This window comes from Protopterus annectens, chromosome 11.part0, assembly GCF_019279795.1.
Source record: "Protopterus annectens isolate FY-2018-M chromosome 11.part0, PAN1.0, whole genome shotgun sequence".
Lineage (NCBI taxonomy): Eukaryota > Metazoa > Chordata > Ceratodontiformes > Protopteridae > Protopterus > Protopterus annectens.
Genome location: NC_056745.1, coordinates 202056435 through 202074720, shown reverse-complemented (window position 1 = coordinate 202074720; position 18286 = coordinate 202056435). Strand labels below are relative to the sequence as shown.

General features: G+C 40.8%; 1 protein-coding gene across 1 annotated transcript in view; it reads right to left on the bottom strand.

Annotated features, from left to right (window-relative positions):
- Positions 1 to 292: 292 nt before the first annotated feature.
- The window catches only part of ITFG2 (integrin alpha FG-GAP repeat containing 2), a 989737-nt gene continuing 971743 nt past the window's right edge, over positions 293 to 18286 (bottom strand). The window contains exons 11-12 of the mRNA XM_044087619.1: positions 9125 to 9298; positions 293 to 592 (exon numbers count right to left, since the gene is read on the bottom strand). Coding sequence (XP_043943554.1) covers positions 507 to 592; positions 9125 to 9298 — 260 coding nt within the window. The 3' untranslated portion in view covers positions 293 to 506. The remainder of the gene's footprint in view (positions 593 to 9124; positions 9299 to 18286) is intronic.

Sequence of the window (18286 nt, the reverse complement as noted above, 5' to 3'; positions counted from 1 at the left end):
AATCACTGAGGACTGAAGTCACTAAAGTTCAAACGGTTGAGTTTCAGACTTCATATCCTTTAGAAAATGCATGTTAAAACTGATCCTGCCATTCCAACAACTTTCTAAGTTTATAAGAACAATATTTACAATCTGACCACGCCCCATTATTTTAGGCTTTGTCCAGATTTTTTTCTCTAAGAGGTTGAGAGGCATGAGTCATACGGTTGTTTTTCTAGTAGAGCAAAATGTGACAAAGTATTTAACTGTATTTGTGTTTTGCTGCTACACACACAAAAAGAGATGTATTGGGTTATATTTAATACATTTTATTCAGCAAATATTACAACGTGCATCTACAGCAAATAACATAAATCTTTAAAAAAGATTAAGTGATGCTGATGAATAGATGCTGCATTCTGTTTTTCATACAAGTGCTTGTCCAGTAAAGTTTGCTTTTTTATTCTCAAATTTATAAAAAATTGGCATTCAGTAGTTTATGACTGGATCCTTATGAATGATTCTCTTCAGGAAACGTCACTTTCTTTCTGTCTGTTTGGAAAGTACAGTGTGTTGTGCAGCAGGTCTCTGACAGCAGCACCATCATTAGGATCTGAAGATGAAAACAAACAAAAAAAATCAAATGTAACCAACTTTCCTGCTTTCACCTCCTTGTTACTGACATGTAACTCACGGTACTAATTATACAAAAAGCATCTAACCAGTCACCCAAGCAGTCATTCATTCCCTGCTGACAGTTACTCTTAACAGCACTAGTCAGCGTCACGTTAATCTTTTCCTTGTTCCGGTTATTTAGAGTCAGTACATACTCTTTTCTTTCTTTTATCCGTGGTGTTGGTGCTGCGGTAGCGTTGTCACCTCACAGTAAGACGCTGTCTGGTTCGATTCTCAGTTAGAGCGTCTTCTGCATGGAGACATGCATGAATGGGCATACCTTCGTGGAAGGTTGTACATCAGGGCTGCCAACTCGGCACGTAAAAATCAACTGCCAATTATTAGCGGACCGGAGTTCCGCTGTGGCGACCCCTAACCGGGAAAAGCCAAAAGACACAACAACAATAACATACTCTTTTCTTTCAGCCTTTTAAGTCAAAGCAGAATGTATCTATACATATTTTGTTCAGAGGTGCCTTAAATAAAATGCCCAATGATAAAATAAACCATGCTGAAACATGGTATCAGACCCAAGTAAAAAAAAAAAAAGTCATGCCCTTATTTTCTGAAAGTTACTGAGGTACAGGATTCCATACAGCTGGTGCCACAAATGCAAACCACAGGTAACTCTATAGTTTCTAAATGTACCACTACACCTGGCAGCAGCTTGCTACTAGAGGGAAGAAATTGAAGAGAAGACATGAGGACATAAAAGACCTTTCACATATTTTGGATATCAGTCTGAGGAATGCAGTATAATTTGAAAAACCTATCCTAAGGGACCACATAATTTTCTGTGTACAATTCTGAAAATATCCATCTCCTACACTACTATCTATTTGATGGTTATCGTTTGTAGCTAAGTTCTTCTAGCTAGCTGCCCCATACGTCGACAGCTTGGCCAATTTCTTTGATGTTTGTTTGAAACCCAACAACTCATTTGTTTAGACTGGCCTTCCTTCCTGAACACACACACTATGATGGTGTAGTATGTTACCCATGGATTCCTCCTCAAAAAAAAAATTATATTCAGATGAAGGAAGGGTAAAAAAAAAAATTAACATTGGTAAGTAGGTACTACCACTGTAGAACCCAGTGACAGGGGTCTCACACTAGCAGAAATCTGAAAGGATGCAATGGCTTTGCTGTTACTAGCATCTCACCATACTAAGGTCATCCGTACATAAGTATGTAAGGCAGTGAAAATGGAGGCTGCCTGATACTAAACAGAATCAGATGCCTATGCTCCCAACTGTCTCAGCTTTCTGCCCCAGGAGGCCAAGGCCGTGGCTTCCCGAGTAATTTCTGCAGGCAGTAATGACCTGCAATGAACAGCACCTAAGTCCAGCTAAATAAAGATGATCCTGTGAGCTAAACAACAGAAGATTTCTCTAGTTCATGTTTACACCCTCAAGAGTGTAACCACAGAAGGACCCTAGCAAGAACCAGGCAATCTCTTTAATGGGATGAAGAGGAGGCAGACATCTGGGAAGGGAACCAAGAGGATTAAGGCTATGAGTTGTTAACAAGCTGATTCCTGTAGTCCAGAACTTGAGTATCATAACCTTCATTTGTATATTGTGTGACTCTGAGCAGGTGATTTAACTAGACAGTGTTGTGGTGCAGATAGAAAACTGGGCAAAGCTCTTCAGTGGTCCCTTAGCTTACTACCTATGAACCTATGAAGGTCTAAGAAGTCCTCTATCATGCAAAACTTTTGCCACTAGGACAAGACTTTAGTAAAACTTCTGGGCACAGATGACAGAAAAAAAATGGCAACTTGTATTTGACATGATACCTATCCACACTGAATGAAACAAGCTCCTGTAGGACTATTTGATGTTTATGTGCCAAAAGGGTTTCATCCTGTCCAGCAACACCATCAAGGCACCCTGCAGTAGTCCAAGCATTGTCAAGGTGAAGAGTTACCATTTGGAATTTAGTATATCCAGTAATTTCACAGAAAACTGCTAAGGCTCAAACTGGGAAAGACTCTCCCATTTCTGCTGGAATAAAGGAAAAGCTGCAAAATGAACTGTCCTTCTCTGTCTTAACAAGAAACTTCTCTGTCTCTCCCCTGAGAAGCAGATGTGGATATTTTCTAAAATCTCAGTGGAAACTACATGGCCCTATAGCATAGGTATTCTAGTGGGGACCCTAAAGCTTCAACACTTGCCCTTTTGAAAGCAGGTCCAGATCATACAGGTTTATGTTAGTGTTCTTCAAGCTGAGGTAAACTCAGGGGAATCAACCTCCAAATGATAGCATTCTGAGGTGTTAGGGGTGCTACAATGACACTTGTAGATTCTGTTTCCTGGGAGATTTCACCTGGGTAGCTAAATGGACGTCTCTCTGATGATAGGTATCCTCTTAGCTGAATAGAATAAGCTGGAAATTGTATTACAGAAACTCTCTACAGTGGTAAGATGTTGTTTTCTTGTTTTGCAGGCCTTCTATTAGTCTTGAGAAACTTACCTATCTGTCTCTTCCCAATTACCATAAACACTGTTCAAAAATGTCAGTGTGCATAATATTTTTTTCTTTCCTTTTACAATGCTTAGAGAGATTTGATTTAAAACCTGTATTTCAATTTTTATAGCACAAACACTAATGGCTTTTGCTAAGGAAAACAAAATAAAATAATCTCACACTGAAAACAGACTTAGCATGGGCAACAAATATACTTATCTTCTGTTTTAACTCACATTCACTGAAAATGCATCTGGGCAGTGATGGAGTATGCGTACATATATATCCACAGACATCTGCCAAACCCAGCAGTTATAGCTGCAATGTTGACTACATCTTTCTCAGATGTCAGTGTCAAAAATTAGTAACAAATTAACAGATAATAAGAGCAAAATGTATTTTCATCCCCAGAAAAATCCCAGCCAGTAGTCAGTGGTGATTGGGCATCGGATTACCAAGTTTCAACAGAGGAAAAGGCTTCCTGTGTGACTTTTTGCAGTTTGGGTAGGGACTGGGCTGAGCAGATGATGGTCGAGTCAACTGTGTATTGTATGAGTGTGCCATGTTTGGTGGCAGAGGCTAGATTATTGTTGAAAACAGAGAATAGTAGGGGTCCAAGGATGGATCCTTGGGGAACCCCTATGGAGACAGGTAGTTGGGGAGATATGTCATTCTGCCATACAACGGACTGTTGGCGGTCAGACAGGTAACTCTGAAACCAGTTGGTGACTGATTGTGAGAAGGACAGGTTATTGAGAACAGAGATAAGTTGTTTGTGTGGGACCATGTCAAATGCTTTAGATAGGTCTAGGAAAGTAGCAGAGGAGAGATATTGTTAATGCAGAGGATGCTGCTGCCAAACAACTTTGCATTAACTGATTCCTGGAGAAATGTAGCACCTGATGACCTTGAAGAATAAATGGCCCGTCTCATGTTAAAAATTGTACGCTGGTGATACTGCCATAACATTTTGTAGACTATACCAGATATGCAATAGGAAAGGTCTGGCAAACAACGACAACAGGTTCATAGTTACTAGGCATGCAGTCCTGGAGATCACTAAGGAGCCCAGAACAAAATACCAATTGCTCCAAAGCACTGCTTAGTTAAATGACTTGCTCAGTGTCACATGGGAGGTAAATGAAGCAGGAAAGATTCAAACTTTGCACTCATGCCACAGAAAGTAGTTTGTTAACAAGTCAGAGCTTTAGTCCTCTGTGCTGTCAGATTGAGTTTTTAACTAAATGCAGAAATCCTTTACAATATTTTATTGCAGACAAGTCTATACCATGATAACATGCAAGAAGGACTATATACGGTATGATGAAGATCAGAGGGTTCTTCTCATCTCATACAGACTATATGACCTGACAAATGTAAAACATTTTGCATTTGCTGGAGGCTATAAAGAAAGTACTGGAAAATATATACTACAATGCATCACCATCATGTTTAGACTATATCACACAATCCAGGCATATTAATGAATTAACTCATTTTTCAGTACAATGAATAAAACAAAATTACAGAAAATATAAATGCTGTAGCAGTAGGTTTTATTCATAGGTTCATAGGTAGGTACTAGGCTATCGGCCCAAGGGCCTACGTAAGCCTAGCCAACAAGGTTCCCTGGCTTACGCCACCCAAGAAAGTTATTTTCCAGTGTCACTGTCGAGCAGTGACACAGAAGTGATCCCCGGGGTGTATTTCCTATTTCCCATCCACTCATCAAGATTTTTCTTGAAGAGTGCTAATGAAGAACTTTGCTTGACATAGATGGGTAGCCTGTTCCAGGTTATGGGAAGTCTCTGGGACAGGAATCTATCCCTCCAGCATGTCCTGTTTATTGTGGTGACAAGGTTTAGGTCCCTAGAGTGTGTAGCACAGAGGGACTGGGATTTCTTTATGTGTAGCATGTCCAACAGCTCTGGGTTTGACATAGCTTTACATGTTAGGCAGAGATCACCTCGGAGTAGGTGATATGCTACAGAGTAAAGTTGGAGTTTTTTGAGGCGGTCAGTGTAGGGCATTTGTTTGAGGCCAGTAATCCTCTTTGTGAGGTACTTCTGTGGCCTTTCCAACTGCTGCAGATGTCTTGTGAGGTACATTCCAAAAGGGGCGTTGTACTCTTCAATGGGTCTAATGAGTTTCGAGTAGAGGGGAACAATCACCTCTTTTTTCCTGGATGAGTGCCCTTTTATGATGAGGTGTGCCATGTAGAAGGACTTCCTGACTACCGTGGCGATGTGACTATCAAAGGAGAGACTACTGTCCACCTGGTTCCCAAGGTCTCTTATCACACATTCGGTGTTAAGTAGATTGCTGCCTACGTGGTAGTTCATGGCAGAGTTTTTACCAAAGGGGATAACACTGCACTTTTTGGAATTGAGCTTGAGGCCATGGCTCTGATACCAGGCATCTGTCTCAGCGAGGCCCTTCTGTAGGATGTCCACATCATTTGGGGACTTGACTATGGCTCCTAATTTGCAGTCAACTGCAAACTTCGTTTATCCAGAGGCCTTCTGTGTTAGCTTGTACTTCAGAGAAGTAGATACCAAACAGGAGAGGTCCCAGGACGGAACCCTGTGGTACTCCACTTGTCACTGCTTTGAGGTCAGATTTGGAGTCTGCAACTTTTACAGTGTGGGTTCTGTCAGTGAGCCAGTTGGCAACCCATCTTGTGACGTAGGAGGTTTATACCTAGTTTAGTGAGTTTAGCTATAATTCCAGAATTGGGGATGGTGTCGAAAGCCTTGGCGAGGTCAAGATAGGCTGTGTGAACCACCTTACCCTCATCTACGGCTTTGGTGACTGCCTCAAAGAAGTCGATCAGGTTCAGGAGGCATGATCTGCCTTTCACAAACCTGAACTGGGTGGGATCCAGAGTTTGGAGGTTACCAATGTCTTTCTTTATGAGTTCCATGATAATACGTTCCATGGCCTTGCAGACCAAGCTCGACAGGCTAATAGGTCTATAGCTCCCAATATCAGTGGTGGCTCCCCCTTTGTGGAGTGGGCTAACTGTTGTGCGCCATTCAGTGGGCACAAAGCCTGATGCCAGGCTATTATTGAACATGGTGCTTAAGTGGGGGGCCAGTTTGTTCTGAAGTTCGTGTAAAATGCAGCCTGGGATGTTGTCCGGTCCCATGGATGCTGTGTTTTTGGCTTTAGAGAGTGCAGCTTTTACCTGCGTAGTTATAATTACAGGGACTCTGCATTCTTCCTGTATAGATATGGGCCCTTTAGGGGGTGTGGTGGGGGCTAAAGTTAGCAGTGAACCTATCTGCCAGGATGTTGGCAATATCAGTTGGTTCTGTAATTTTCGTGCCGTTGTGCTGTAACTTAGAGCAGATCTGGGTGTTGCCATCAAGATTCTTAACATAGCTATAGAATGCTGTGTGGTTGCCCTTAGAATTAGTGGCGATTTTGTTTTCGTAGCTAGCTTTGGAGAATCTTATAAGGGATCTCAGCTTCTTACTGAGGCTGACCAGGGAGCTCCTCCACTCATGGGATTTTGCTCTCTTTTGCAACAGTTTCTTCTTCTGTTGTACAGTTTGTTTATGGCAGGGGACCACCATATTGGCTTCCTGTTTTTGGAGGATAGCGTCTTGGTTCTGTTTGGGACAACACGATCCATGCACTTGTGTTAGTGCTTATAGAGTACATTTGTAAAGGATTCAGCAGTTGTAACTGTATTGTCCATCTGCATAGGTGTCATGAAGTTCACCACTTCTGTCTTAAGTAGCATGAAGTTGGCTTTGGAGAAATTTTTTACCATGGTTTCCTTAATGGGGTGTGGGGACAGGATGTGGATATCAAGGGTGATTAGCTTATGGTCGGATCGGACCAACAAGGAGTTGACTTCAGGGGTGGAATACCGGTCACTCATGTTGGTAATGACTAGGTCTAGGATATTGTTGCCCCTGGTGGGGGTGTGGATAAGTTGATCCAGGGCACTGGAGTTTATGAATTCCAGAAAGCGTTGAGCTAAGGAGATGGTTACGTGAATAGTTTTCCCAGTTAATGGTGGGGTAGTTGAAATCACCCATTATTAGGGTGTTTGGTTGAACCCTAATATTTTCCAGTACATCAAGAAAAAAGGAGTGGGAATCCTGGTGCATGGCGGGGGATTTGTAGCAAGCTACAATTTGGATTGCAGTTTTGCCCAGAGTTAGTTGCACTTGGATAACATAGGATGCATTATGCTGGGCAACTAGCTTGGAGGTGTAGATATCCTTAATGAATATGGACATACCTCCTCCTTTGGTGTTTCGGTCCAGGTTACATGGCCGTAAAGTGTGGTATGAGTTATAGCCTGGTAGTGCAGTGGTGCTCTCTGGAGCCTTGAACCAGGTCTCAGTCACTGCACAGATATCGATGTTCTCCATTTTAAGGAGTGCCTCGAGTGAGTACACTTTGAGATTTAGACTTTTAGCATTGAGTAGCATTACCCTCAGTTTTTGCTTGCCTGTTCCTGTTAAGGTGGTGAATTTGTTATTTGAACTTTGCCTAAAAAAGGCACTATAGGGGCAGCAAGAGCCTTAGCCAGTATCTGGAATCCCAGGGGTGACAGGAGCAAGCTGTCTATGGCAAAGCATCGTGGTCTGTCGATCATGTCATCCCAAGCAGACAGATACTGGATCCCCTTAGAATGACACCAGAAGCTTAGCTAATTGTTGAAGTCAATCATTTTGTCCTTGTACTGCGGTATCATTCTGGGTGATGGCAGAATGCTACTCAGGGCTAGGGTCATACCTACCTGGGCTACAAGATCGGAGAGCTCTTCCATGTCTCTTTTCATGTAGTCCAGGGAGGTATTCAACAACCCACTAATCATATGCAAATTAGAAGCATTACTGCATATAGCATACTGTTTTATTTTATTTTTCTGGGGAAGTTACATGCTTGTAGGATATTTACATCTCATTTCTGACCTCCATATGTCTATCTGTCAGACGAGCAGACTACTGTAAAGCACTTAAGAAGTTAACAGAGCAAGGTTTGCATCAACATGTATTAGATAAAATTGGGTATGGCAGTTGAATTAAGGCACATATCCGCTGTACCTAAGGTACAGAGTTTGACTCTTACAGACCCCATAACTAAATGGGGCATTTCACACACACACATACAAATCTGGTCATACCTGCCCAGGCTAAATACTGAAAGTAAACTGTTACGCTATAATCTGGCAGTACATGAAGCCAAGCATTAACATAACAACTGATAGCAAACTGATGTATAACTCCATTCTGCTGCACTCTAGTTCAGATTTTCTGGGTGAATCTTAACACCTTTCATTACTGCATAAGATCACTCAAAATGTCTACTGTTACTGCATTTCTTTTTGCTTTGAAATCTCATGCAACATTCACTCTTTGCTCCTGCTTCATTGGCTGCTTTTTTTTTTAAATCTTAAAGTGAGAGTATGCAGTCACAGGAAAACTTCTTTTCTTATTCTAAAAGTGAAACTAAATGGCTGGTCAGCAAAAAAAAAAAAAAAAAACTTTTCTTTTTTTAATTTAATGCTGTGGCACAGCCCCGCTGCCAGCATGGGGCCCTGGGCAGCTGCCTTGGTTGGATACGACCCTGCTTAAGTTTACCTGCAAAGCAAACATCCTCATTACATTTTCCTGACTAAACAGAAGAGGACTATAAATTCAATGGTACCTGAAACCACAGCAGAAGGCATTTAAGATTCAGAGATTTGCAATGTAAGTTACATTCTGTATAAACAACATGCATTTTTGTCAGTTCTGTTGTCCTTTACCACACAAGAATAGCACAGGCAAAACTCACCTGATTGGAGATAAAAATATATAATGTGCTACAAGGCATCTAAATCCTTAAGTCTGTCTACTGCTTTCATCCCAGCAGCAAATAACTTTTAGGAAAAGTAAAAAGAAAAGCAAACACAGAATTCTACCATCCGAAGTAAAAATGCAAGGAATGTTTAAAGTGAACCATTGGCATAAACTAAACAGTTGTGAAGGAAACTCACCAATATTTAGTTTCTGCAGGAGTTCTCTGAACTCAGGATTAGCCTCGAGCACTTTTGCAAGATTAGTTGATTCCATCCGCTCAAGCTCCACTCTCCAGTACACGTATATTTTATAGTTGAAGCTGACATAGACCAAGCATGGACTATTTTTACCATCTTTGCAGGCATATGAACCTAAAATATAACAAGAGTAAACTTACAATAGTTAAATAAAATACAACACGGTAATTTTATTACTAATGCATCTTGGCTCGGTTACAAAGAAAGGAATCAATCAATCCCTTGGAATTGTTTGTGTCCTATTCCAGTGAATATGAGACTTAATGAACTTACCATAATGACAGGTGTGGTAAGTCCAGGCTTATCTTCCTCAACCTACAAAGCTTGAAGACTGCAGAACTTGGGCGGCTTGGCACCTAAAACTTTCCCAGGCGACAAAACCCTTTCCACTTTACCTACAACCCTGTGAACAGAGGCTCATTCTCCAGATATCAGTTAGCCCATCAAAAGTGGGGCCAAGAAAGGGAAGAAACCAAGGAAGGAGACAAAAAAGCAAAGAAAAGATGAACAGATTACAGAGAATGATGGACCTGATCCTACACATCTATCATTATGGTAAATACACAACTCTTGTATGTGATAGGATCAGTCCACTTCCTCTACCTACAGTAAAGAATCACAGGCATAACCTGCTGGGTGGATCCCAGTACAGGTTGTTGCCAAACAGATTATCTTCAAGAGATTTCAGAGGTGGAGATATCTGAGCTATAACTGGAGGCTTTCTGTACTGAGAAACTGCTGGGAAGAATCCAAAAGATGGAAAATTACACTTCCTGGAAAGCTGGAAACAAACTGTAATCAAATGCTGAGAGCTTAGGTGTTCCATGCAGGGGCGGCTCGTGGCATCGGGCTGCCGGACTGCAGCCCCCTCAAACTTAAAAGTAAAAAGAAAAACAAGAAAAACAAAAAAAAAATTATGTTTTTAAATTTCGGAGTAGACCCGACTACCGTCGGTCTATGCGCATGGCAGGACCGTAGAAGGACACAAGGAGATGTCTGTGCACTTTAAAGTGCACAGACACGCTGAAGGATAGATCACGTCGGACTGCAACAGCAGCAGTCAGAACACTCGGAGGGAGCTTGGCATCTCGCCGGGTAGGAGCTTTGCTGGGATCTCGCGGGTCTAGTATTGGGCATATGTAGAACAGACAGGTAAGTGTATTTTACTTTATGTGCTTTTAACTGGATAGAGTTGTGTGTTAGTTGGTGCTTTTAACTTGTGTGTGTTAGTTGGTGCTTTTAACTTGTGTGTTAGTTGGTGCTTTTAACTTGTGTGTGTGTGTGTGTTAGTTGGTGCTTTTAACTTGTGTGTGTGTGTGTGTTAGTTGGTGCTTTTAACTTGTGTGTGTGTGTGTTAGTTGGTGCTTTTAACTTGTGTGTGTGTGTTAGTTGGTGCTTTTAACTTGTGTGTGTGTGTTAGTTGGTGCTTTTAACTTGTGTGTGTGTGTTAGTTGGTGCTTTTAACTTGTGTGTGTGTTAGTTGGTGCTTTTAACTTGTGTGTGTGTGTGTTAGTTGGTGCTTTTAACTTGTGTGTGTGTGTGTTAGTTGGTGCTTTTAACTTGTGTGTGTGTGTGTGTGTGTGTTAGTTGGTGCTTTTAACTTGTGTGTGTGTGTGTGTGTTAGTTGGTGCTTTTAACTTGTGTGTGTGTGTGTGTGTGTGTGTGTTAGTTGGTGCTTTTAACTTGTGTGTGTGTGTGTTAGTTGGTGCTTTTAACTTGTGTGTGTGTGTGTTAGTGCTTTTAACTTGTGTGTGTGTGTGTGTGTGTGTGTGTTAGTTGGTGCTTTTAACTTGTGTGTGTGTGTGTTAGTTGGTGCTTTTAACGTGTGTGTGTGTTAGTTGGTGCTTTTAACGTGTGTGTGTGTGTGTGTGTGTGTGTGTGTGTGAAAATGCCCCAGGTGCTCATGGTGGTGTGGTAGGGAATACCTCAGGCTTGAACCCTGTACCCTGTATGCAGGTGTTAAAGACTTGAGTTCCCTACCCACCACCATTTGTAAAAAAATTGCAGATTTTTGCCTCATATTTGATCTGATCTCTTCCTCATAATATCTGTGGTTTGTAAATGTTACATTGCTTGATATTTGATGGTCTAGTAGTAGCATTGTTGCCTCACAGCTGCAGGTTCTCAGGTTTGATTCTTGGCTGGGGTTCCTTCTTTGTGGGGTCCGTATCTTCTCCCTGTGTTTGTGTGGGTTTGCTTTTGTGTCCTCCCATGTTACAAAGACATGTCTGCATTATTTCTTCCTGGGCCTCTGCTGAAAATTGTTTTTTTGTTCCAAGTCAGACTGTCCTGATTAACAAATGTTAAATAAAATTGACAGGCATTTGAATTTCAGACTTCAGGTTTCTGAATGTTTAATTCCTTGCAGATTTGATGGTGCAGTGGTAGTATTGTTGCCTCACAGCTATAGGTTTTCTGGTTTGATTCTTGGTTGGGGTGGCTTCTGTGTGGAGTCTGCATCTCCTCCCTGTGTTTGTGTGGATTTGCTCTGGTGCCCTGCCATTTTACAAAGACGTGTCTGCAGTATTAATCCCTCGCCTCTGCTGAAAATTGTTTTGTTCTGTCCGCAGTAAAATTGACCGGCATTTGAATTTCAAACTTCATGTTCTTCAGAATACATAGTAGCACAACCTTTTTTCTAGCAATTTTCTAAGTTTATAAGATTAATATTTTAAATTTGTCCCTATTTTTGGGACTGTATTCCCCATTATTGGCTTCGGCCCAGGTTTTGTGCTAAGGTTGACAGCTATGGCAAGAACTGAATTCACTGAATATGGACTGTAGAATTGTGCATATTTACTGATAAAGGTGCGCTGTAGAATTGTGCATATTTACTAATAATGGTGGACTGTGGAATTGTGCATATTTACTAATAATGGTGGACTGTAGAATTGTGTATATTTACTGATAATGGTGGACTGTGGAAGTCTGACTAGACTTTTTTATGATAAATGTTCTCAGCTGGGCAGTTTTGCCATTATGGGTGCATATGTTTTGTTTCATTGCTTACTGGAAAAATGTTCAAAACAAATTTAAAACACCCTCTAACAAGTGTACTGTATTGTACAAGGAATATAATTTTAGTACAATGAGGAAGGTGTATCAAAGAGCACATGTATGTTTCATATGCAAGGGGCCTATGATTCGAAAACAGCCCAAAATTCATCTTTATCTGCCACTGGCAAAATGTATTTTCTTTGAATGTGGGTTTCAATACTGTTTCAATGAATGTGAGTTTCAAGGGCAGAGAAGTTTTAATGCTAAGTTTTCATTGTGAGACTGCATTGCTTTGTTTAACAGATGACTTAATGTTTGTGCTGTAAAATACAAAATAAAACTTTCAAATGAAGCCCAACTCATCATTGAAGTAAAGCAGTATGCACATTAGTGTTTATGGTAAATGGAGTGAAATAGCCAAGTAATGGTTCATTGGAATGGCTGCAGAGGCTCCATTCAACCATTATTTTGTCAGGGGAGGGACAGCAAACTCAGACAGGCCCAGCTGAACTATACCTCCCAACTGTCCAGATTTTCAAAGAATGAATAGATTTTTGCTTCTTATTTTGGTTTGTTGTTCATAAAATTTGTAGTTTTAATTCCTAAATGATTTGCCAGAAGTCACTAAATAATAAGTTTCAGACTTCATAACCTTCATAAAATGCATGTTAAAGTAAGAGCCGTTCTATCAACTGTCTCAATTTATACAAGAGCAATTTTAGTACTGTTTATATGTGCCACCAATATATTTGGCCTTGTTCAGATTTACTGCATTAACAGGTTGAGAGGTACATGCAAATAAATTGCTTTATAGAATTAGGCATAGCCAACCTCTCAACTGTCCCCAATTTTGGCTCAAAATGTTGCTCTTCCCCTAATAATCCCTCCAAAATAGCAATTTTGGAAGAAAACATGGAGGGTTTACAATTAAGAAATAACTGTAATAATCAAAGTTATAGATTACTTGAAATACATGTAGATTCTTTTATTTTGTCAGCTGCTCAAGGTAGCAGTACTAATATTAAAGTGTCCCTTCTTTGACAGGTAGCAGCTGTATTGTGTGTCTATTTTATATTTTTGCATCACATTTTTGGTCCATTTTTCATAAAATTGTGTTTTTTGGCAAATTAGTGACAAATCACTAAAGACTGAAGTTAGAAAATGACAGACATTTGAGTTTCAGATTTTATAAAATTCATACTAATGCAAGACCTATTCTATTATATTTCTAAGTTTATTAGAGCAATATTTAAAAATTGTCCTTATTGTTGTGCCTTTGTCCCACTTCTGTGTATGGCTTTGTCCAGATTTCTTGCTCTTGAGGTTGAGAGGTATGACAAATGTGTCAGGGCCATCACAGTCAGCCAGAGAGATTTCAAATTGTGATATGCTTGTTGCACCCCACTCCCCCATGTAGTGACTCTGGATGTGTCCAAGCAAGGCAAGGAGTAGTTGTATCTACCTTGGATGGGGAGGACACACTGCATAAGTACTACAGTGGCTTTTCATCTGTCCTTGATTTTGCAGAATGGTCTGTTTTCTGTCCTATTTTTGTACTGTTGATTTATGCTTATTACTCAAAGTGCCTGTTGCTCTGTGTTTAAGTAGCAATGCTTTAATAACCATAAGGTAAGCTTGTCTGACATCTTAAGATGCAAGTAAGCTTTAATAAGCATACCGTTAAAGAATTGCCAACATTGAAAGCCTTTCTGTTGTTGCCATGCAGAGAATACTTGACTAGATAATGTATAAGCCTTGGGTATTAAAGGACAGGATTCCATTATTTTAAAAAGCTCATTACACTTGTTGGAGACTTCCAGTCATCTCTACAGACTTTACCCGTAAACTAAACAGAATGCCAATCATGTGTGGTCCATAACCTGTACAGTAATCCTTTAAGCAATGTATCTTGAGCTTGTTTCTTGTTTGCTTTTCATTTTTACTTTTATCATGTTTTCCCATGAAACAAGTTGTCAGGCAGCAGGTCTTTTTGGATAAGAAACATTTTTACAAGTGGGGCATCACATAGATTTCTACTTTCAGCATGTTGCTTGGTACTTTAATAAAGCTGAATATATTATTAGAACTGCAGTGCAAGGAGAAGTGGTTTGAGTTGAGTGCTTCTGGTTTTTCTTATACTTGATTTTGACTGGCATTCCAGTAATGTATTTAAAAGTAATTTATTTTTCATGCCTCACAACCTTTTGTTTCCATCTAGATATTAAGTAAGCTGTCATGCAGCCAATGCATTGAAATATTTTTATTCTTCTACACTTATTTTTGTCTTGATTGGACTTTCATAATGATGGTTTGCCACCCAGGGCAGCGTATTTAATTAAAATTAGTTTTTTGTGGTTTTGTGCATAGCTCCTCCCCTTTATGGTTGACCACACCCCTTCCCTTTGACCCCACCCATTCAGCGTCTCCTGCAGCCCCCCTGTGATTTGAAGTCACCAGCCGCCACTGGTTCCATGCAACAATATTTGATGAAGATGTGAACCAATGGTCAGGCATGTCAGTGCAGTGGAGAAATTCTTGAAACAACCACTGCAAGCAGCTATGCCTCTAGTGGACTGTTTTCTGACAGCAGCATTTTCCAAAAGGCAAGTAGTCTAAGGGCTGAGGATTTGAATCCAAATAATGCAGTTAGCACACCACCGAAAAAGGGTTTATTTTGTCACAAGTCCATCCATGCCAGGAATAAAGAAAACAAACAGCTGTTTAGCCCTCCTAAATCCTTGCACTTTCTTCAGCTAGAACCTGAGCTGGCAGTACAAGTCCTGGGAGTGAATGTCTCTTTCTATCCAAGTTTCTGCCACAGAAGTGAAAACGGAAATGAATGGACAGGTTTAGGATAATTCTGAAACCACTTTTGGAATGAAATGTGGTTTACCTCTGGGGCATACCATACTAATGAAAGACCAAATATGGTTCCCTAAAAATAAGATTTTGAAAATAAGGTGCTTCAAGCAAAAACAATGCCCTCCAAGAAGAATATCCTTCAAGATAGACACATCACAGCTACCAAAACAGAATGCCTGAATTGAGAAATAGGACAGCCTGTCATTTGTGAAGTTCATATGCCAAGGCAGAGAAAAAATATAAGGCCTCCTTTGAGAAACTTTAATTATCCAGGGCAGGGTAAGCTTCTGCCCCCCACTAAGGTCACCATGGGTAAAGTTTACAAAAGTATAAATAACAGAGACAGAAGTCATATAGGCATGTCTAAGATAAGTCAAGATCACCTGAAACTGACTACCTCATGTGGCAAAGGAAGTCCTTCAGCTCAAACAGATAACCTCTTCCACTTAGAAGGCTACAACACATGATCAGAGGGCTTCCTAGTGGCTTTGGTCACCTCTAAGACCCCAAAAGCAAGATCAAGTAAGACAAACAAATCCAAATGAGAAGCTAGGCCCTGTACTGGATGTGTCTATCACCTTGGCTGAAGAGGACTTCTTTGTTTAGTACTGGGAGATCTTCTTGTACAGCTAAGAACATGAAAGCCTGAAACCACACTCTCCTCATTCAGTATGGGGTAAGGAGATTTAATCTTTATTCTCTGAATTATAGTTATAAAAAAGTCAAATAAGCACATCAAAAGTATACAGGAACTTATCTTGCCATCTGACAGAAAATGCACCCATTATCAATTCTTCCTTGCCCTGTTAAAACTACAGCAAATGGAAGTAGTAATGCATTTCTCTTAAGTGTCAGGCTGAACTTTTGTTTACCACCCTTACAGAAAAAAAACATGGCCAGACACAGCTCATTAAATTCTCATCTCCGCCTGGTTCTATGACACAGACTGATAAAGCCTTGACTATAAACCAGATTATCCACGTTTGAACAGAAGAATCAAGCAGAGGAGATAAACATCAGAACTCTAGGTAGGCTATCGGAAGCCTTGTGCGCTTTCAAACGTGGTACCACACACACACACACACACACACACACACACACACACACACACACACACACACACAAGTCAAAGTTGAGAAAGCAAAAAATTCCTTCTTGAAGTTCAGGACCAAATGGAAAAAGAGAAAAAAAATAAAAAAACAAGGGAAAAAAGTGTTTCCTTGCTGAAACTTAAAATTGTAGCAAACTGTTTGCTACAGTTAAATTACCACACACTAAACACTTCAGCCAAGGCTACAAATATAGTATTGGCACTCATTTCTGAATTCCAGTACTGCACTCCCCCATGATCAGCGCCTGCTGATTGTGCTCCCTAACACCTTGCCCCCAGGACAGCTGTCTTCTTTGTCCTGTCTAGGGATTAGGGAATGATGACTCCAGTCAAATAACTATCATCAAGCAAGTGGGAGCTTGTAGGGCACTGAAAAGGCCAGAAACAGGGATATGGGCTTAGCAATCTAAAGCCAGTGTCAGTGGCCCTCACTGTGCATGAGTGGAAACACTACACACACAGGGAGAGAGGATGACGCAGTGGGGTGATGAACATGCTTACGTCAATCACAAAGGGTGGAGAGGTTAAAGTCTCATCACAAATGCCCTTTTTGCCAGGATAACAGCTGTGGTGCAAACAAACTCCATCTCCCTGTATGATGGCCCTTCCAGCTAGCTCTTGCCCACCACCCCACCCCAGGAAAGGCTGTTTTGGGTGGAGGGGAAAATGGCTCAAGGCTAATAACAGGAAGCTTAATGGTGAGCAGCCATGGATGCAAAAACATTCAAGAAAAGAATGACCAGTTTAGAGCAGGTCTGAAACTGTGACTCGGGGAGCTCACAGATATATTCACTTCCCCTGGGAATGAGAACCATTTTAAAAGTGAGGCTGCTGTCTAAGGCCCACTGTCAGAAAAGCACTGTCTCTTTGCAAAAAGTGTATGAACACTTACAACACTATATATCAGCTTACCATGTCAAACACTGTCTGAATGACTCAGGAGGAGCTTTGATCTCAACTCATTTTCTACAGGCTTTGGGAACTACGACTGCTGCTCTATCTGATTTATTTGGATTCCCTTCCTCTGTGGCCTCACTGTCCTTGAAACATGGAGGAAAAGTGAGCTTTCCACCTTACTAGTAAAATATGTATCATCAGCACCTGTGAAGGATTCTACTATGAAAAATGAAAAATCACAATATCGGTAAGGAAAATATATCACTCTAATACCCAGCAAGAAGGGCTGACACCAGAAGATCCTCGAGTAAGTGATGACTCTACTGTCACTGAAATTTCAACAGACAATCCATCCAAGATAATACTTATATCCTCAAGCATGCTAATGGACCCATGAAAATCATTACTGTCATCTAACCCAGAAGATACCGGAGGGCCCCAGATTAGAACTTTCATTATGCCTTCATTAAAGAAGCCACAGATGTAACCACACTGGACCCCTCCGTGGACAACAGTGACTACCAATAAAAAGTGCCTAATTTAGTCCCCAAAAAGATAATCCTATAACTGAGGCTCAAAGCAAACTCTACCTAGTTTATAGAAATCCCCACATTCTGGCAACATGGGAGCTTCCTGATCAAAGACACTGCCAAGGTGCCAGTTATCTAGCCAAGGTAACACATATATAGGGCACTCTGGCAGCATCACGGATTTGGGGACTCATGTGTTTCTGCCTCTGGGGGGGGGGGTTAAATAAAGGATGCTGCCAGGGTGCCCTCAATGAAGTCAATAGAAGCCAGTCAACCAAGTAAGAAAACACATGGAAGTACTTGTATAGATGCAGAGAAAAGACCCATCAGCATTCTGTACTGAAAGTGATGCTTACCTACAACAAACTGAAGGAAACAACTGTGCAGATTGTAGACAATGATGTGACAGAAAGTAGAGAAGTCAAGAGATGTTACTCAATTGCTAATAACATCGACAAGACACCCCTGATAATCACCTTCCAGAATCTGACATGCCAGATGTGTTCAATGAACTTGCTGAAGTCCAGGCTGGGACAGATATCTCACATGCTCTCTAGAACCAAGAGAAGGAAAGAGTAAAACCCCAACCTCATTCTAAAGAAGGCATAGTCCTTATGGCTCCTCTGAAGACCATTTAATAGACGTGTGAAGACCTTTCTGGGGCAGGATCTAACAGCCCATTATCTAAAAGTTCTAAGACCTAGC